The following is a 21,045-nucleotide window of genomic DNA, read 5'->3' as shown; positions in this document are numbered from 1 at the left end:
GAGCGCTCACGTTGCCAAGAAGGACTCGACAAGCAAGGACTCGACGAGCAAAGGCTCGACGTTACATAGCGCGACGGCGACCGATCCTTCGGAAGAGAGAATGATCGCCGAAAGCCTCGCACGCATAGCATCTAAGGACGGCCAGAGACGTACGGCGAGTGAAGCGCCGAAAACCGCGCACAAGGCCAAAGATACGCCGAAAGCGCCGGAAAACAGATTAGGCCAGTTCCTGGCGCCGACAGAAGGCCCTCGCCAGCAAGAAGGCTACTCAGAAGGCGAAGGCTCTTTCTTCGACGTTATGGGACAGAACCAGACAATTACAGGAGGAAGAAACCCCCTTTTCTTTCCCAGACCGTCCTGGCCAACCTCAGTGGACCTTTGAAAGGTTCCAGACAAACTAGACTGGTTCATGTCCATCCCAGAAGACAGGGCACCCAAGAGACCAAGGGAGGCACCCCTGGAGAGTCCAAGGGCTAAATACCAGAAGTTTTATAACCCCATACAGGAGGACGTATACTCTTACAATCCCACTGAGGAAGACACCTTCCAAGAGGAAGGTGAGTTCACCTATGTTGAGGACCAACAAGAAGAGAAAGGTTTTCACGAGGAAACTAACCTATGTGAGGAAGGATTCCAGGAAGGCACAGGCGAGGGCGACCCAAATCCCTGGCAGTCACCGGCAAGGTCGACTGACACAGGCAGTAGCAGTATAGTCATCAGGTCTACTGAAACTACACCAGTCAGGAACCCTTCGCCTGTCGATGATCAACCCACCTTCAATGCACTGCTGAAGAAGGCAGCAGCACATTTCAAAATCGAAACTGGGGAGGTCACCCCAGACACCGATTTTGTGGAGAGGATTATCGAAGAAAAACCCCCCACTAGCCAGATTATACCCATCCTCGCCTCAGTTAAGAGACGTATTACACCTTCTCTTTCCACTCCTGCATTGGTGAGAGGGGTCAATCCGATGATTGAGAAACTGTTCTCTCCCTCTCAATCAGACCCATTATATATTAAGGGTCACTCAATCCCGGACTCCCTGGTCGTGACCAACACCACACCAGGAAAAGGGCAGGAGTCCCACTATCTACTAGCGAGGCACCCCCGGATACAGAGGGAAAGAAGCTGTATGCCTAGCCAAGAGAATCACCACCTCTGAAGCGTTCTCTATCAGAATCGCCAATAATAATACCCTATTGGCAAGCTACCCCGATGCTCAATGGGCTAAGCTCAAACAGGACATCGAAGAAGTTCCCGAACCCCTAAGGACTCGTTTACTGGCTACAGTTAACGAGGGCTCTCTGGTCAATCAAAGCATCGTCAAGAATACCCGCGATGCAGCAGAGACGTCTGACCGCACCTTGGTACAAGGAATTTTATTGAAGCGTCACGTCTGGCTTCGCAATTCCGGTTTTAAGGCGGAAACACAAGCGTCCCTTAATAATAAACCCCTAGAGGAGTCCAACCTCTTTGGGAGAGCAGTGGATGACGCGCTGGAGAACGCGAAGAAAGAATTTGATACAATAAAGACCTTAGACCAAATTTCAAAACCCCCTAACAGGCGGGGGATTTGGTAATAAGCGCTTTTTTCGTGGACAACGCCAGCAACAAAACCAACAACGGTACTCTGCCAGCAACTACCAGGGTAATAGCGGCCAGTACAATCAGAGGGGTCAACGTCGTGGCAAGGGAAGAGGCCGGAGTTCCACCCCCAGAGGCTCCCAAGCCAACAACACTACCAAGTGACGCGAAGATTCGTGTCCCCTCCCATGCAACGCCGGTCGGGGGCCGGTTAACATCCTTTCTTCCAGCATGGGAGGAAATAACATCAGACCGCTGGGTACTTTCCACCGTAGCCCGCGGCTACTGTATAGAGTTCAACAGTTCCCCAACATACAGACCCCCGAGGGGATGCCGCATGACACCAGAACACCTCGCCATCCTTCTCCAAGAAGTGGACCAACTGCTGGAAAAAGGAGCCATAGAGGTCGTGCCTCTATCTCAGGTAATGGAAGGTATTTATTCAGTGTACTTCCTTGCACTCAAAAGGATCTAACCATGCGCCCTGTATTAGATCTGCGCCCAGCGAACAAGTTTGTCAAACCCCAAAAGTTTTGTATGGTGACCTTACAGGAAGTGATCCCACTGCTATCACAGGGACATTACATGACAACACTGGACATGAAAGATGCATACATACTTTCATATTTTAATGTTGCCAGCGCACAGAAAAACCTCAGGTTCATGATAGAGGGCAAACACTACCAGTTCAGAGTGCTACCCTTCGGCATAGCATCTGCACCAAGGGCATTCACGAAGGTACTGGCAGTGGCAGCGGCCCACCTGCGCAGGTTATCCATCCCAGTATACCCTTACCTCGACGACTGGCTCATAACAGGAGATTCTTACGAGACATGCTTCTCAAACACCCAAAAGACTGTAGACCTTTTGTTCCAACTGGGCTTCTCCATCAACGAGAAGAAGTCCAGCTTAGACCCCAGCCAAGTCAAACAATTCCTAAGGGCTCTAATTCGAACAAAGGACGGCCTCGTCTTCCCCTCCAGCGAGAGGGTCCAAAACATGCTGTTTCAGATCCCCCAATATGTGGCAGGTCGAGAGGTGACGGTGCGCAAAGCGATGCGATTGCTAGGAATGATGGTGTCGTGTATTCATTTGGTACCTCACGCACGCCTGCGCATGCGCCCAATGCAAGAGTGGCTCAACAGCCAGTGGTGTCAGGCCAGTGGACAATGGGACGATCTAGTGGTGGTCTCGCAAGCCTTGGTTCTCTCGCTACGGTGGTGGACAAAGGAAAACCTGATAGGGAAACCTTTTGCCACACCTGCGGTGGAGGCCACTCTAACCACGGACGCATCCCTCACAGGATGGGGGGCTCACCTATCCCATCAGACTGCTCACAGAGTGTGGACTCCGAACGTAGCATCCAAGCACATAAACCTACTGGAGCTACTGGCGGTGTTCAAAGCACTAAAAGCCTTCCAGGAACACCTACAAGGGAAGACAGTGATGGTCCTTACAGACAGCACCACAGCCATGTACTACATCAACAAGCAGGGGGGCACCCACTCTCCAGGACTGTCCAAGCTGTCCCAGAATATATGGAAGTGGGCTCTCAAACACATGTTCCTACTGTCACAACAAGTACCAGGGGAACGCAATCTGCTAGCAGACGAACTCAGCAGAGACTTCCCCCTGCCCGAAGAGTACGAATGGCAATTGCACGAAGACATCGTCTTAGACGTCTTCACGCAATGGGGATTCCCGGAAATAGACCTGTTCGCAACTCTGGAGAACTCACAATGACAAAGTTACGCCTCCAGGTACCCCCAGAACCAGTCCAAGGGGAACGGTCTGTCGATTCAATGGTCAGGGAAATTTGTTTACGCCTTTCCCCCGACTCCCCTTCTCAACAAAGTGGTGCACAAGATGCACCAGGAGCAGGTTACAATGATACTAGTGGCCCCAATGTGGGCCCGGCAGCCATGGTTCGCTCACTTGATGGAGATGTCCCTATCTCCCCCAGTGAAACTTCCCTGCCCGTACAACATGCTGTCACAGGACAAGGGCAGGACACTGCATCCATGCCCTCAGACCTTGAACTTAGCAGCCTGGCTCCTGAGATCATAGAATTTGGACATCTACAACTCCCGCAGAGATCGTCAGGGAAGCCAGAAAACCTAATACTCGCCACTGCTATTCTAGCAAGTGGAAAAGATTTGTCATCTGGTGTAGAGGTAAGAGCATCAACCCGGTTGACTGCTCTCCCACACACATTGTTCTGTACTTGACCCATTTACTGGATTCAGGTATAGTGTTCAATTCCATTAAAGTCCACCTGGCGGCACTTTCTGCATACACCACTTCCCAACTTAGTGTCGTGGTGGAAGATACCAGTTATCAAGGCCTTCATGGAGGGGGTAAAGAGAATACACCCTCCGATAGCTAACCCAGCTCCCGGATGGGACTTAAATGTGGTACTTTCTAGACTCATGGGCCCGCCTTTTGAACCCATGCACAAGGCAACTCTTAAAGACCTCACTCTTAAGACTGCTTTCCTAATAGCTATCACCTCCATTAGGAGAGTATGTGAACTACAGGCTCTTTCTGTTCTAGACCCCTTTGTAACAGTTCACAAGGATAAGGTGGTTCTACGCACACACCCAAGGTTTGCACCACAATTCATCTCGAAATGCCATGTAAACCAGTCAATAGAACTACCAACGTTCTTTCAAAACCCTTCCAGCTTGGGAGAAAAAAGTCTGCATACACCAGATGTACGCAGAGCTGACATGTTCTACATGGAAAGAACCAGACCACTGAGAAAGACTAATCAGTTCTTTGTCTCGGTGGCAGCAGGAAGAGAAGGAGATGCAGTCTCAAAGTCCACTATATCTAGATGGATTGTTCAATGCATCACTCTCTGTTACACTCTTGCTAAGAGAGAACTACCCTTCAAGCCAAGAGCACATTCTACTCGAGACACTGGGGCTTCCATAGCATTCATTGCAAATGTTCCCCTTGAGTCCATCTGCAAAGCGGCTACCTGGAGTTCTGTGCACACCTTTACAAAACACTACTGTCTAGATGCACACTCTAGATCTGACTCCCAGGTGGGACAGGCAGTATTAAGACATCTTTTCTCTACTGTTCCTTCTCATAGCCCACCGCCAACTCCGGGTACTGCTCGCTAGTCTATGCACAGCATGTGATTCTAAGCAGATTAACAAACATCAGAAGACAATGCATTACTTACCGTAAAAGCATTTCTGTTGGTTGTATCTGCTTAGATTCACATGCGCCCACCCTTCCTCCCCGCTCGGATGGAAGGAACATAGACACCTTTCTACATCTCTCTCTCTTTTCTGTACTCACTCACGTATAGAAGGCTCCCTCAGGGCAGAAAAAATACAAACAGAGGGACCTCGACGCGTGAGGGATTGTGGGTACAATGCACGTCACTATAGGGATAGTGTTACAGACACGCCTTGTCGACGTCCCCTTTTCGACTACGAAAAACAAAATGCAATACTCTGCAGTGACCACTGGATGTCGGACCTATGCACAGCATGTGAATCTAAGCAGATACAACCATCAGAAATGCTTTTACGGTAAGTAATGCATTGTCATATACAAACGCCTCTTACCTCTACTCATTTATCATTTACTTAATTTACGATTAATAGGGAAGGTGATTGCACATAAATGAATAACTAGGGAGCTTGTGTCTGTATTTACAGTAAATTTGATATTACGTCAAAGTGAATATTCTTTCTGGGGCCACATTTCGAGCCCCATTTTGGGAGACGCAATGACTGACAATGTAGCTGCCAATTAAGTTAATTACAAAACAGTTGAATAGGAAATTCGTAGTACGCGGAATACTTGAGCCCTCACATGTGTAGATAATGCTATGGCAGTGTAATTACATTTTAAAATGTATTATTAACCATTACGTGCAGCCGGGAAGCCTCCCAATTTATTAATACATGAATGAAAACCGTAATGTAGATCATCACAAAGTATTGTCTGTCTAGTTGTGGTCTGGGACTACTGTTCAGAATCTTTTGTACTAGCACGTCTAATACGCTTGCTTATTTTAAGGGCAGTTATAAACATGCTGGATCAGTTGCACACACCGTTCACCACTAGCATGCATGTTATCGTCCCAATACTGAAGATGTAAAATCATTTCAGCTCAAGCACACAGTTGAACATATATGTTGCAACATTAAGAACTTGAACCCCAGTGCGTTCTGAGCACAGTTTGACTGTAAAGTTATAAAAAATGTTTGTGGGCCGATTGGTATAAGTAACCTTTTTTATAACATTCTCTGCAGCACGCTCTATGAAATTTGGAAGGCAAGCTGGGACTGAAGATGGAGATGGTGCTTCTGGCTATGATGCTTATTGGAAGAACCTTTCATCTGCCAGAAATGATGATGATTACGATGACTATGATGCAGAAGAAGAGGAAGATGAGGATGAAGATGAAGGGGAGAATGATGGTGGGAAAGACTCTGACACCGAAACTACGGATCCATTTAGTCAGCTCAATTTAGGAAATACATATGCTAGTGGGTATGCCCATTATGAGGAATCTCAAAACTAGTGGTACATTTCTATTGTTGCAATTTAGCATTTGGAATTGATGCACAGCCTGCTTAATGAACTGTTGGTTGATAACGAACTAGATAGAACTCTGAATGAATTAATAGAATGTTCTCAAGAGAAGGTAAAATTATGGGCTTTGCAATAATTGCACACTTCATTTATTTAATGTTTTGACCTGGATCAGATTTTGGTTCTTGCACAACCTAACAACTCGCCTCTGATAGTTAACGGAGCATTTGTTCGAGAAACCACATTATTAAGGCAACATTGAACCTTGTTTTTGGGTGTTTCCATATTTTGTGAACTATGTTTTACATGTTTTGCAAAATTAAAATACAAGTAACTCTTGGTCTGTAAAATTAATCTTACTGGAGAATAAACAACAATTTGGCCATAGAGCATGTGTATTGTTTCTTGAATACAAGTTACTGTATTTGTGTCACTATTTATAACTGTTTCCCCTAGCGACGGGAACTGTCTGCAAGGCAAACAGCATGACTGAACAGAATCGGCACCCTCAACCAGGGTCTCCTATCAAGGAGGACCTTTCCCTAATCCATCCGCCTGCAGGAAAAGATAACTATGCTGATGCAGAGGATTGGGTAAAATGTTGGATTGAAGCAGCCAGTGATACCCTCAGTTGGCATGTAAAGGGAAAAGGGAGGTGTGGTGAGAATACAGACAATCAAGGCCACATAGCCTCCCACATTCCCCAATACGCCCAATAATTACCTGACACAGTACAGGAATACATGACGCTCTAGTGCCTTCTCATGAAGCAGTAGAAGAGGAATAGAAGGAAAGAGGACCAATACCAGGAGGAGTAACAGTTCTAACCTGGGTGGAATAAGGGCACGATTCCATACAGAGTCCAGATACTCAGTTGCAGAAAAACAGTTCCCTGAGGTAATCAACGGGTTGAAGAAACCAAGGATAAAAAGGGCACGTGGTCTGGGAAAGTTCAGGCAGATCCAAAGAAAACACAATGTCAGCGTTCGAAAACCAGGCTGAAAACCCAGTCCAGGGGTCAAGAGTGAGCTCTGCACTGCCCTAAGCACCAGGGCAACCTCCCCTGAGGCTATCGAGAGTGCTGATCTGGCTGGGGATGTGCGGGGTGAGCCCTGACAGTACCCCCCACCCCTCAAAATTCTGTGTCCCTGACCCCGAATGTCCCAGACAAGCAAAATACTGTCGCACCAATTCAGGAATATGCATGTTGTGGGCCGGTTCCCACATGCGATCACCAGGGCTATACCCCTTCCAATTGATCAAGAAATACTGGGTATCCCGAGTAATCAGAGTATCCAGGATGCTGTGCACATCATACTCATCCTGTCCATGTACAAGAATGCAGGTGGACATCTGAGGTATACTGCTGTATGGATGGCAGGGTTGCAGGACACTGACGTGGAACACTGGATGCACCCACCAGGGTTGCAGCATATTCGGATGAAATGCAACCAGGTTTATCTTTTGGGTCATTTGGTATGGCTGAACAAAGGCCAGAAGAGGTTTGCATTTTCTGAGTATGAGAAGATGTTGAGTGGACAACCAAGCCTATTCACCATTCTTGTAAGTGGGTGTCAGAGTCCTTAGGGTGTCTGCATAGCGTTTGGTTGCAATCTGGGCCTCTGTCAAGTGGAGTCATACTGATTCATGGATTTTTGTCGGATCGGATAGTAATTCACAGCTGGTGCCTTGCTGGGTACAGGCAGGTCCAAGGTTAAGTATCATGGGTGTGATCCATACAAGGCAAAGAACTGTGTGCAACTTGTAGACTGGTGCATCATATTATTATAGGCACATTCTGCAGCTCTGATTACTTCCAATTATGTCTCTTGATGTTGAAGGCATAAGAAACGCAAGTACTGTAACAGAGGGGTATTAACTTTTTCAATTTGGCCATCTGTCTGGGGATGCTGCCTTCAAGGATTGCAAGATGAACTGTGACCCCAATCTGTTATGATGGTGGACGGGCAAAAAGGCGAAATGCATGCATTAAGAAGAGAGTTGCAGAAGGAGTAGGCAATCCATGACATAAAATGAATATGGACATTTTGATAAAAATGCTGACTAACACCCATATAGTATTATGTCCCCTCACAGCAGGGAGATCTATCACCAAGTCCATGGATACCATGGTTTGTGCAGGACTGGCATGCCTTTTAGGAGACCCTGGGGCTTTGCACCAGACAGTTTGCACTGGATACATATAGCACACTTGAGCACATAGTCCACCACATCCCCTTTCATTACGGATTTCAGCGTTCTACGCTGGGCTGAGTTGGGCATCATGGCACAACTGACGGGCTTGGGCACATATATTTTCAGTGGGAATTAGACGTTCTTGCGCATATGGAAGCCTCCCCCCATTATCTCCACTTGTACGTCTTCCAATTCTACAGGCTGGTAAATCCAAATGCAGATCTCCTCGACGAGGCTGTTGGGTTTACAAATACAAACACAATGAGAGGGTAGAATGGTCTCATCGGTTTTCAAGGTCACAGGGCCCCCTTCCTTGTCTGGAGAAGGAATTTGCTTTTCCATGTTGAGAATCCACCTTGTACGTCACTAGGAAGTCAAAAAAGGCAACTAACATGTGCCAGCAAGCTTGGCAAGCACTAGTGCATTTTAGTGCTCTATTGCTTGGAGACTGCGATGGTCGGTGTAGACCATAATCTGATGCTCTGCTCTCAATAAATGATGGCACCATTCTTTGAAGGCTGCTCTAATAGCAAACATTTCTTTCTATGATGGTATTTCGGCAGGAGTTAGTTTCGGCTGAAAAATAAGCAACTGATTATAACGCCCCAGCTGCAGGAAACCGTTATGTTAAAATAGCACCTATGGCTACAACGTAGACATCCGCTTCCGCTATAAAGGGTTCCCTGTGGATTCGGGTGTTGTAGGACAGGTGCTAAGGTCAAAGCCTGCTTCAAGCAGTCGAAAGCTTTGTTTGCGGCATCACTCCATAGGAAACGGACAGTAGGACAGACCAAGGCAGTCAACAGAGACAAAATGGAGGAAAAGGTGCTAATGAACTGCCTTTAAAAGTTGGCAAAGCCAAGAAAGGACTGCAAGTCTGTTTTTTAGATTTAGATATTGGCCGTTCCAGGACAGCCTTGATCCTGTTGCAGATAATTTGTACCCCTTTTGGTGTAAAGCCAAAAATGTGACTTTTGTGGTGTGTAGCACGCATTTTGCCAGCTTAGTATAGGGCTGGGTCTCTCAGTCTCTGCAACACGGTTCGGACATGACAGACATGGCTTTCCAATGAGTCGGAAAAGAGGAGGATATAGTCCAGATATACCAAGACATACTGGTCGATCATATCTTTGAATATATAATTCATGACGTTTTTGAAAGTCGCTGGGGCACTTCGTAGCCCAAATGACTTGACTAGGTACTCTAATACCCTTTACCGTGTCCTAGAGGCAGTTTTCTACTCATCGCCCTCTCTCATACGGACCACATTGTATGCTCCTTGGAGGTCCAATTTGGTCTAGTCGACAGCTGAAGAAAGTTGATCCAGCAGGATGGATTTTAGAGGTAGTGGGTACCTTTTTTTTCTTTACCGGAGGTCACATTCAATTCCCAGTAGTCAGTACATGGACAGAGATCCCCCTCCTTTTTGGGCACAAAAAACATGGGTGTTGCGATAGAGGTGGGGGGGCAGAATGGTGTATAAACCAGTAATTGAGGGCATTATTAAGGTAGGTTTTCAGACCAGAGTAGTCTAATTGGGTTAAAGGAATGGTTCGCCCAAAAATATTTATTGCAAAAAAAAGATAGGCAATAATAAAAAAAATCGATTGCCACTTTTTTTTTTTAAGTCCCTATGTAAACTTTTGAGAAAATGAAGCTCAAAGGGAAGCGCATGAGGGCATCCATTTTGTGAAATGGATGCCCGCCGCTGTGCTTGTTTTGGCTTTTTCGGCACTAATGAAGGAAAAGCCAGCCAGCTGGAGTAAACAAAAGCTACACTGGGTGGCTTTTCCTTCATTGGTGCCAGGGCTCAGAGGACGCAGACCGGAGACTACAGGCAGAAAAGCTGAAGCTGCATCTCGGTAAGTGCTATTTCTTTTAATAAAAATAAACACTAGCTGCAGTTTTTTTTATAAGTTTTCCGGGCTGGAGGAGCCCGGAAAACTTAGAAATAAAACCGCAGCTTTAAAAACATGGTATTTATGTTTGCGGTAGCATTTGAAGCTACCGCAAACATAAATACAACGTTACTGTGTTTGAAAACACTGCGGTTTTTCTTTCCAAGTTTCTCAGGCTCCTCCGGCTCGGAGGAGCCTGAGAAACTTGGAAAGAAAAACCGCAGCGTTTTTGAAACACAACCGCGTTGTATTTCTGCTGGCGTGGCTATCACTTTGTGAAAGTGAAAGCCAAGGCAGCAGAAACACAACCCGGTTGTGTTTCCATGCCGCGTTGCTTCTGCCTAAAGCTGCTTTCCCATTTGGGGTTTTCGGGCTCCCCAGCGGGAGACCGAAAGCCCCAAATGGGAAAGCAGCTTTAGGCAGAAACACTACGCGGTTGTGTTTGAAAACGCTGCCGTTTTTAAAAACCTTAGCGTTTTCAAACGCAATAACGTTGTATTTATGTTTGCGGTAGCTTCAAAAGCCCGAAAAACATAGAAATAAAATGCAGCTAGTGCTTATTTTTTTTTAAAATAAATAGCACTTCCCGAGATGCAGTTGCAGCTTTTCTGCCTGTAGTCTCCGGTCTGCATCCTCCGAGTCCCGGCACCAATGAAAGAAAAGCCACCCAGTGGTAGCTTTTGTTTATTACAGCTGGCTGGCTTTTCCTTCATTAGTGCCGCAAAAGCAAGCACAGGCGGGCACCATTTCACAAAATGGATGCCCCCATGTGCTTCCTTTGTAAAATTTTGAGCTTCATTTTCTCAATTTTACATAGGGACTTAAAATAAAAAAAGGGTCAATGGATTTTTTATTGCCCATCTTTTTTTGCAATAAAATTTTTTGGGCGAACCATTCCTTTAAGGAATAGATCCTCCTTGTTGGACATTTAGCCTCAGGTCTATTGGGCAGGCGTATGGCCTGTGTGGTGGCCACCTCTGCCTGTTTGTCGAACACATATGTTAACAGTCCTTGTATCCATCAGCTAGGGATACTGGACTCGCTCACTCCGAAACAAAGGCTTGACAAGGGGAGCAGTTAGTAACTGATGTAAAACCACAGCGATCTCTACAATAGGGTGAAATAGGATGGCTTGGGAAAGTACCGAAATGTATTAAAACATCTCCTGAGCCTGAAAGTGGGGGTGTAGCCCATGTTAAGAAACAACTAGTAGGGCTAAACGAAGCTGCATTATGGGAAACACCCAATACAAAAGACAGATCAGCTCCACTTAGAATTAAGAATGCAGTGATTGCGAGGAAAAAAAAGGATGATGGGCGACAGAAACCTTAAGGTAGGCCCGGATTACTTGCAGGGAAAATCAGATTTTGTCAGAAAGTTTAGATTATATACAACCGGCATATGAGAGATCCCTCAATACCCGGTTTAGGATGGAAACGCAACATTTAGCGTTCTTTACTAAAACGTGGGGCCAGTGTGGGTTAGACGCATGTCCTTTCTGTGGCTTGGGTACAGAAACCAATACCCATTTTCTGTTTATCTGTGTTAAATTAAAAGCTCTGAGAAGGCGATACCCAAGACCACTGTTTAAAGCTAGCATTGACATTTTGTAAAACTTCGACTGAGTACCATATAGTATTTGCAGTGGCCCGCTACATCCATAGGGGTTGGTTGCTCAGATTGAACAATGGTAGCATAATGGTTTCCACGCAGCGACTTCACTGTAAGGTGTAGTGGCTTATTACATGGGATTTTAATGAGGCTGCAAGCAAGCTCTCCTCCTTTTATGAAATGCTAAACGTGTATTATCTTGTTTTCTTAAGATAGTTTTAAAAGGATGAATTTGCTGTAATTTCTTTCTTTTAACTGGAAAACATGAATGGTTTATTTTTTTACACCTTGTGTATTGAAATGTAATTTTGTATGTATCGTTTTGCGTATTAGAAGAAGATAAATAGGGTGAAACAAAGTGCACTATACTTATCGCCCAGTCAATACCGGTGTTATGTTTTTGTAGCCAATGGACTCCCATTATCTCCCCAAATCGTGTGGTTGCTATTAGGTCAAAAGACAGTTTCTTGATGTCTGGATTGACCGCATGTTTAGTTCTTGTCTGTTTGATCAGAAGACCGGGCAAAAACTGTGCACAGCTGTAACTGCTTCCAGACTGTGCTTTTAGATTGTAGGAAATCCCTGCTTTTTGTCAAATTGAATGTCCATATTATTGCCAGAGGTGCCCAAATCAAGCACTGCGAACGCTGGTATGGTGTCTTGATCCAAGTGTAGGAACTCCAAAGGCTCTATATCTACTGGTCTACATATCTGCTTGCAAGTGGACTCCTTACTTACCCCCTTGGGCCTATCTAGGAACTAGTGACAGTATTTCCCAACCTTTGACATGAACGGATAAAATGACCGGATTGTCCGCAGTATAAAAACAGATTGGAGTTATGCCTGTCCTGTTCCTCATGAATCAAGGTACCACAGACTATTCCCAGTTAGTGCTGGCTCACCCGTTCTTGGCTTTGGATACCTGGATCGCGCCGTCTTTCTGAGATTCCAGATTCCAGCTGCTGAATTAGATGGAACATTTCTGGGAAAGGGTTGAGTACCACTGGTACCCTAGATAGGGCATCTTTCAAGTTGTTGGACAAGCCCTTATAAAACGCGGCAGTATTTTTGTTTTCAGGCCAATTGGTTTCTGCAGCTAGCTGATTGAAGCGAGCTACATAAAACAAGAGGTCTTTCTTGCCCTCTGTAATGTCAAGCCAGTTCCGGTCGGCAGCTTGTGCCTTGTAACTGGTGTTGAATACCCTATTCATGGATAAACTACAGTCTCAAAATCATAGTATGGGATAGTTGCTCTCCTGTAAAGAATAAGTCCATGCTGCCGCAATCCCGCCAAAAGCAGCAATACAAATGCTGCTTTTGTGATGGCATTCGGAAATGGAGTGGGGTGACAGAGGAAGTGTAACTTGCGCAATACTTCTTGGGATCACCAATGAACAGTTCAGGCAAGGCCAAAGTATAAGGGGGGTGGAGTATGACGGGCAATTGGACCAGGGGCCGGCTGCCGCCCCCGCCTCATTCATGGGAAGTGTATGGATACTGCTTTGCAAAGTGCCATTGTCTGATTGATAGAGACATGGGCTGCTGTCAGGTCTGTCCAAAGATCAGAGGCAGCCTGTATGAGAACGACTAGGGGAACCACCCCTTGCTCCTTCCTGCTAGTGAGTTCCTCAATCTGTCCGTGCCTGTGAAGGGAACTGTCTGAAGCAACCAGCACGACTGAACATAGTCAGCACCCCTAACTAGGCGCTCCATAGTATTTCATTCATCCACCCACCTGCAGGAAAAGAGGACCAACTGGAGGCCGAGAGATTTGGTAAAATGGCGGATTGAAGAAGCCTGTGATACCCTTAGATGGCCTGTAAAGAGAAAAAGGAGGTGTAGTCAGTATACAGGCAGCTAAGAGAAGTCTCCTTCGTCCCCCAATATGCACAATAATTAGCTGACACAGTAGGGGAGAACAGGACCCTCTGGTTACTTTCCACAAAGCTGCAGAAGATGAATAGAAGGGAAGAGGACCAATGCCAAAAGTACAAGCAGCTCTAGCCCAGGCGGAAAGATGGCACAATTCCTTAGACTACAGATGATTTTAACCCGGGTGGAACGAGGATGTTTCCCTGCAGACTCCAGATACTCTGTTCCAGGAAAACCGTTTGCTGAGATAATCCACAGGTCAAACTAACTAGAAAGGATTAAAGGGCGTGCAAGTGGTCCGGGAAAGTTCGGGCACATCGAGAGAAAACACAATTTCAGAGTTCCAAGACCAGGCTGAAAAAACAGACCAGAGGGTCAATAGGAACCAAGGCTAACCAGAGACAAAATATGATCCAGAAGGCAGTCGTAGCAAAGCATGTATTTCAATAACAACAACAAACAGCTACTCGCAGGGCCAGATCTCTGACAAAGTTGAGCAATGCAGCGTTTGTCTTTTCTTATGCCGAACACAATTTGCTCGTAGTGCTGCAGCAGCAGCTTCGATTTGCATGCACGGACATGACTACGTCACTACACTGACTACATTGTGCATCATGATCGATATTGTAGTCCCACAAGGTCTGTGCTGCCCTAAGCTCCATGGCAACCTCCATCTGTGACTGTCCAGAGCTCCGAGTGCACCAGATCCAAAGTGAATATACAGTTATGGGCAAATTGATATGCATAAAACTCTAATCAACCCTATTTGTTAGTTCAATCATGTTGAACGTTTTATATTGTTGTTAAACGTTTTATTGGTATTTAGTAATGGTCAAGAGACCATGTTGAACTTCTTGGTCTTTATGTGGTGCTGCAGAAAATAAGATTCATGAAAGTTTGACCACATGCCTGCTGTGACGGGTCAGGAGGACGACGCAGACTCTTTGAGGGCATTTTAAGTAAGGTTTATTAACGAAGTCTGAAAGGCCTAGCTATCCCTGTGGCTTTGGGGTGTTCCCTACCTAAAGAATAACTAAGGGGCTCATCGGTAGTCTTTTCAATGTCCAACAAGAATCTGTCCACTGTCCAAAACTACTACTATCTGACCCTATCACTACTGTATCAGAAAAACGGCAGGAGAATTACTCCCTTCTACTCTGTGGTTCCAACACTTGTCTTCTTGGTATATGTTCTCTTCTTTGGCAACTCTTTTTTTCAGTTCAGATCATTCCTTTCTCACATTAGACCATGTGTATTCCACTTTAGGTAAGTCTTTGATTTGTTTTACTCGTATAGGCTAGGTGGGCCTTTAACTCCCGATATTCTCTCTTATCTCACATTCTTTGGGCCTCTCACATATTTTCCTTTCTTTCCCGGATAGGAATCTATTCCACGGTTCATCTCCTCTTTTGAGGATTTTTGTCTCTTGTTCTTTTACTCAACGTATTCACATTCATTAATTTTATCTCTTACTTTCATTCACCTCCCCCTTTGGGAACGTTATTATTTCTTACCTTGTATTAGCAGAGTTCACTTTTAGTAAAGGTATTATATTTCTACTTTCATCCCCTCCATGGAACAGTCTTACTCTTTTCCCCAAATCATCATAATTCATATTTGTTTGGGAGAATTCTCAGAAATGTGCAGATTCCTCTTTACTTTAGAGACCCCCAGCACCTTTGCTGGATTTTGCTGACTTTAATTTTTTAACCTGGACAGAGTGAGACCCTTTGTCCCACTCATGTATTTTTCTGTAATTTGAACTGTTTCTTTAGGTTGTGGAGTCTGACAAACTCCATAGGCATTATCTTTTACATTGTGGCACACAGCACCTTCAGTGCAGTGGCACAGGGAAGTCTTTCAGATTTCCCAAAGGTTTAAATACCTTTCTCTCGGATAACTACTGTTTCCAAGAGCAGTGAGGTGAAATTGACTTAACTTACATTTTGTAACTTTCTAGACCCAGCACACACTATCTTACAATAGGGTGCTGGAGGGGTTACTTAGTATCCCCTGTGTCTAGTTTCTCATGTAACATTTTTATGTTACCCTTTCTACGATGAATGGCTGGTGGCAGTGGTTTACTTTTAACTACTGTAGTGTCTTTACCGCGGGCTGCGTTTGCAGCTGCAGTAAAGCACCTTTGGGTGCCATTTTTGTCAAAAATGGCCACGGTTTTCTTTTTTCGCCATTTCTTTGTGGAAAGGTCCTTCTTGAGATTTACTCTGCGTGCCAAACCAGGTGTGGTCCCTTTGTTCATTTTGTCTTTGGCAGGATTCACGAGTGAAGCCCACCTCTGGCTCAAGAGTGTCTGGCAGAGGCAGGAAGTGAGGGAGGTGTCTGAAACTCCCTGTGCTTAAACCCCTTGGTTACAGGAATGCACCCAAAGGTGATTGGCCGGCTGGCTGTCCGTCAAGAACAGCCACCCTGCTGTTTGACTGGCAGCTAGGCTGGAATGAATGGGAGAAACCTGCATAAAAGGTGAGGCTTTTTGGCTTGGACGGCAGAGTCGACCACTGAACGAAGGAATCCGAAGAAGAACTTGGAAGAGAAGCCTGCTGAAACTCCTGGACTGTTCTGAAGCTCCGAATTCGCCTCGACTAGAGAAGCCCTGCAAGGACGACTTCTCCCCTTGAGTTGGTGGGACCAATCAACTCCAAAGTGAACACGCCTGGACATCCTCTCGGAGCTGGCTGTACTTCCTTGCTGCTGCAGGAACCGAAGTGCCAGGGAGAGGAACACCAGATTAGAGTCAATCGCTTTTAAGTTGGCCAAGAGCTCCAGAAAGATCCTCTGGAATCCCAGGAAGCAGGACTGATCGAGCCTGAGCCACCTCAACAAAGTGCTGGACCCCAGATGCAAGGAAAGCCCGTCTCGACAGCCAAGAACGGCGGTTGTGCTATTTGCTATAGACGCAAGGAGCTAAAACCGCCAAGTGACACTGAATTGAAGTTTGCCTTTTGCTGCTGCTGACCATCCCACTGCAGTGCAGGAGTCCCCCAGATGTCCTTTGTCTTGTCCCCCACAACTGAGGCCCAGGAACACAGGATCTGCAGAGCTGCCTAGGAACTGAAGCCAGCTGGGACCATTTCTTCTAACCAAAGGTACTGTACAGACTAAGAGAACGTACCTCTTGCTGTGTAGCCGTGCTTGTTCTCAGTTGAGACTTGGCTTGGTTGCTTCTGTAGTGTTGCTAACCGCTTCTTTACCTCACAAGCCTAAACAGCTTGTGGCCCTACTTTGATTTCTTCAGACCTCTAAAACATTGTGCAAGACTTTTACCTACCTATTAGAAATGCTTCAGCTCACCTATACTTTTGCCCAATTGACATTGGCCTGGCCTGGCTCTCTGAATTATTCTTCTTTCCTCTGACTTGGTGTTGGGTCTTCCTTCCAGGAAGGGGTTAACTTACTTTGCATTGGGGTTTTCAAAAAGTACTTACCTGCTTCAGAATATGTGTGTGATCCCTTGTTTTATTTTAATAACCCTTTTCTTTGACACTCATCTCAGTATTTCGCTAAATGTACAAGTAATATATTAATGTCCACAGTGTCCTAGCTATTTAAGTAATCTGAGGATGTAGGAAGTGTCTGTGTGCCATCCCCAATGGGTATTTGCTGATTTTAGAGAAACTAAGTGTGTGTATTTTGTAGGTATTTGTGTGTTGCTATTAAATTGCTCCCTTCTGAAGAAGGCTTATTCAAACTGGCTGTTAAATTAATAATTGTTTAATCAAAAACCTTGAGTATAAATGTTTATTTGGATACTTATTACAGTGAATCTGTGTAACTACCCTACTGCTCACATTGACCACTTTTGAGATAAGCCTGGCTGCCCAACCACACTGCCAACCTGTGTAGTACAGACTTATACCAAAGGTTGGGTTCCTATTGCCAGGAGGACAAGGTTGTTGTAGTGCACTGAAAGGGTACTGCTCCAAATCTTGCCTAGCAATATTTAACAATGACAATTAACTTGTATTAAACTCTCTTCAATGAGCATTATTGGTTTTGTGTTTGTTTAATCACAATTCCAATATACTAACTCTTCTTTCTTATTTGTGCTGAGACAGACGAGTTATTAATTCTATATTAGACTCCGTTATTCTTTGCGTGCCTCCCTGGTCCCCTGTCACTTTCATTCTGCTTAGGAAACATCCCTGGGACTCTTACGGGTCTGAAGTGTTTGAGATCTCTTTGCTTCACTTGCAAGCCAGTTTCCTCTGCGTCCTTCGCTTGCGGTCCTCACACTTCTGATTTCCTCTCTCACCAGGGAGCTGCATGCTTGTAGCGGCTTCCCTCAGATGATCTCGGCATTGTTGCCCCGGCCAGCTGCCCACCCTGGTTCTTTCAGGGTCACACTGCCACCAATTCTTCTCCTCTCAGGCTCGCTGACAGTTCAGCGTTCGTTCTCTGGCTTCCCAGCAAGTTTGGAATTTGCGCGCTCTGCGATGGCTCACTCTTCTCAGGCTCACCTCGGCAGGGAACCTCCCCCGCTTGGAGATCTCTCTCTCTCTTTCTCTTTCTCTCTGTCTCTCTACATGAGTGTTCTCATTTCAATCCACTCATCTCAATGGAGTGGTTACTTTTCCTTAAACATTTTGTTCACCTGAAGAATAGCATCCCTCTTTGGCCCAGTCTTGATACTTCACAAGATTTGGTAGTCCCATGTGTGCCATTATGTTCACTGGTGAAGGGAGTTCCTCACATAAATGGGGGTCCTTGTCCCTAAAGGGGGAGTCTGTCCCGATAAGGTCCAACTTGCCATGACCCCTTGAGAGGGTGTTGCAGAGCGGGCTCTCCTCCCTAGCCTCACAGGGTGGGGGGGGGGGACTCCCCCTTGGAAGAACGGAGGAATTCCCTCGATTCGTCACACTACATTAAACACATCAAGGTCAGGGATCGGTCTGGAGAAGGTGTTTGTAGCACACACTTGTGTTCAGGCTAATGTAGGGAAAGGAATTTTAGAATACGGTTGGATCTGGGGTAGGGGTGTTCCTGAAAATTCGGCTTAAAGTATTCGGACGAATTCCGGCTGAAAATTAGGTATTCGGCTTAGGCAGAATACCTAATGGAACACTTACTCGAAGCCGGAATTACAACCCTGCCTACAACAGCTCTGCAAATACCTTTAAGCACACCTAAACGTAGGTAGGTCAAAGGCAACCCCGTTGTGTGTTCAGACCCAACATGATGTAAGCAGTGCCTCCACAGGGGCACGTTTCCATGGTTGTAGGGCAGGGAAAGGGGGTGTTAGATGAGGGGCGCGCGAAAGAGTCACTGCCAAAAGAGAAAGCATTTTAAGTGAAGGGCATTGCGGGGATGCTTGTTGGGTTGCCCTAAGGACGCGGCTGCATTGAATGCGCGCTGCTTTTGGTTGTGATTTGTCCTCCTTTGCCGGGTCCGCCGGCATGGGAGCCTCGGCGGGCAGCCTGCAAGTCACTGCCCCCAGCCCATGCTGGGATACAGCGCTCTCCCGGGGAGACCGTCTGAGCTTTCACTCGCCTCCTCTTTTAGGAGGTGCGTGAAGAGTTACAACCCTTTCTTCCCTTCCGCGACCAAGAAAGGATGCACCTGCACCTCCTCTCAGCGTTAGTAGCTGTGCACGACTGATGGGGAGTATAGCGAGAATGTCACCGTCAGGCGGTACTACTAACAGGCCATGACGGAGGGTGAGTATAGCAAGAATGTCACCATCAGCCTGTACTAGTAACAACCTCTAAGATTCACAGGAGCACACAGGCCCGCCCAGTCTCTGTATGCACTCGTTGCATCAAGGAGTAAAAACCTCCAAGTCACAGAACAATTCAGAGAAAGGCGAGGGGAGGGCGGGGGCAGGCGATGCAATGAGTTAAGCGTTTGAAAGCAGACTCGAAAGGGGATTTTGTTGCACTCCCGTTGAGTTCTAATGGATTGTTGATTGATATTTTTAAGGACTTCCTATCCAAGTGTCAGCCGCAATTTAAACGAGCACAGCCATTGCCTTTTGTGGAGAGGATTGGCGGGGAGGGGGGGGGGCTGGGGCTGGCTGGCTGTTACTGTATTCCCAGCCTTGTCGACCTTGAACACCTTCACTAAAAATATCAACGTGATAAATCTAAGCTGAGGCAGGCCGGAGTACTTTTCCGATTAAAAAAAGAAAAGAAAAAGAGTGTAAGGCGTGCTCCTCCTCCATGTAAGGGCTGGTTGATATGCAAACCTCTGGGAGTCGGGGGATATGGTAGAGCAAGAGTTGATACATTGAGACCTGATGTTGTCCCCGCTGTTCAGCATGTATGCTGGAAAGTTTATATTAAAAAAGTCATAGCCATTCAACATCGACAACTCCACCATCTCAGTCTCCAAGACTGTTAAAACCTTAGGCGTTCACCTAGATGCCTCACTATCTATGTCTCGCCAGGTCAACGCCATAGCCTCTTCCTCGGCACTTACCACCAAGATGATAAATGCTGTCAAGCCTTTTCTCTCCGCCAAAAACTGCCTGTCCATCGCCAGAGCCACTATAGGTACAAAACTAGACTACTGTAATGCCCTGTTCCTAGGCACCTCCGCCCACAACCTAAAAAAACTCCAAATCACGCAAAACAATGCGCTCCGGGCAGCACTGTCCATTCCAAAAAGAGAACACATCTCGCAAGCAAGGAAAGATGCCCACTGGCTACCCGTGAAGGAACGCATACTTTTCAAAGCCATGACCATCACACATAGATGCCTATCCCTGGATGCCCCACCCTATCTCGCAGAAAGAATCACACCGAAAGCCTCCATCAGACCCACCAGAGCTCACCGCACCAACATGATTGATGTCCCCACGTTTCAAAGATCCAGGGCGGGAGGAACCAGCTTCCAACACCTCGCACCTAAAAACTGGAACTCCTTACCTACCTCACTAAGGAACGAAAAATCATACCATACCTTCCGTAAAAACCTCAAAACCCTCCTATTCCGCTAAAGTCTTCCACATGCACTCTCATGCTTGCATTGTAACCACAGCATAGCATAACCTCTAAGCTCAATGTTTATTACCAATGTGAAATGTACTCGGTAACTCGGTTTACATCTGTAAACACATTCCTATGCTTGTGTTCATGACTAAGTCTGCTGTAACAGCGCCACGATGCCCCAGGGCAGTTCTGTGCGCTTTATAAATGCAAATAAATAAATAAATAAATAAATAGCAACGTGTACGTTTCAAGAGCGCTCTGCGCGAGACTCAGTTCCCATAGGAATAACGTTGACCTTTGGAGTCGGAGATGAAAGTAGGGGGCAGGGATGCGGTCCTGGCCTCGAGTCTAGACGGAACCCATTGTGTTCAACGATGCCG

General features: G+C 46.1%; 1 protein-coding gene and 1 long non-coding RNA gene across 3 annotated transcripts in view; one reads left to right on the top strand and one right to left on the bottom strand.

The window, feature by feature from the left end:
• The window catches only part of ZNF330 (zinc finger protein 330), a 387,772-nt gene extending 381,241 nt beyond the window's left edge, over positions 1 to 6,531 (top strand). For both annotated transcript variants that reach the window (XM_069631182.1, XM_069631183.1), the window contains exon 10: positions 5,862 to 6,531. In XM_069631182.1, coding sequence (XP_069487283.1) covers positions 5,862 to 6,133 — 272 coding nt within the window. In that variant the 3' untranslated portion in view covers positions 6,134 to 6,531. The remainder of the gene's footprint in view (positions 1 to 5,861) is intronic.
• Positions 1 to 21,045, bottom strand: part of LOC138516222 (uncharacterized) — a 221,160-nt gene that overhangs the window by 122,378 nt on the left and 77,737 nt on the right. The gene's annotated exons all lie outside the window — the stretch shown is intronic.

This window comes from Ambystoma mexicanum, chromosome 6q (assembly GCF_040938575.1).
Source record: "Ambystoma mexicanum isolate Mex_15411 chromosome 6q, UKY_AmexF1_1, whole genome shotgun sequence".
NCBI lineage: Eukaryota > Metazoa > Chordata > Amphibia > Caudata > Ambystomatidae > Ambystoma > Ambystoma mexicanum.
Note: the sequence above shows the minus strand (reverse complement) of the source record. Positions and strands in the feature narration are given on the sequence as shown.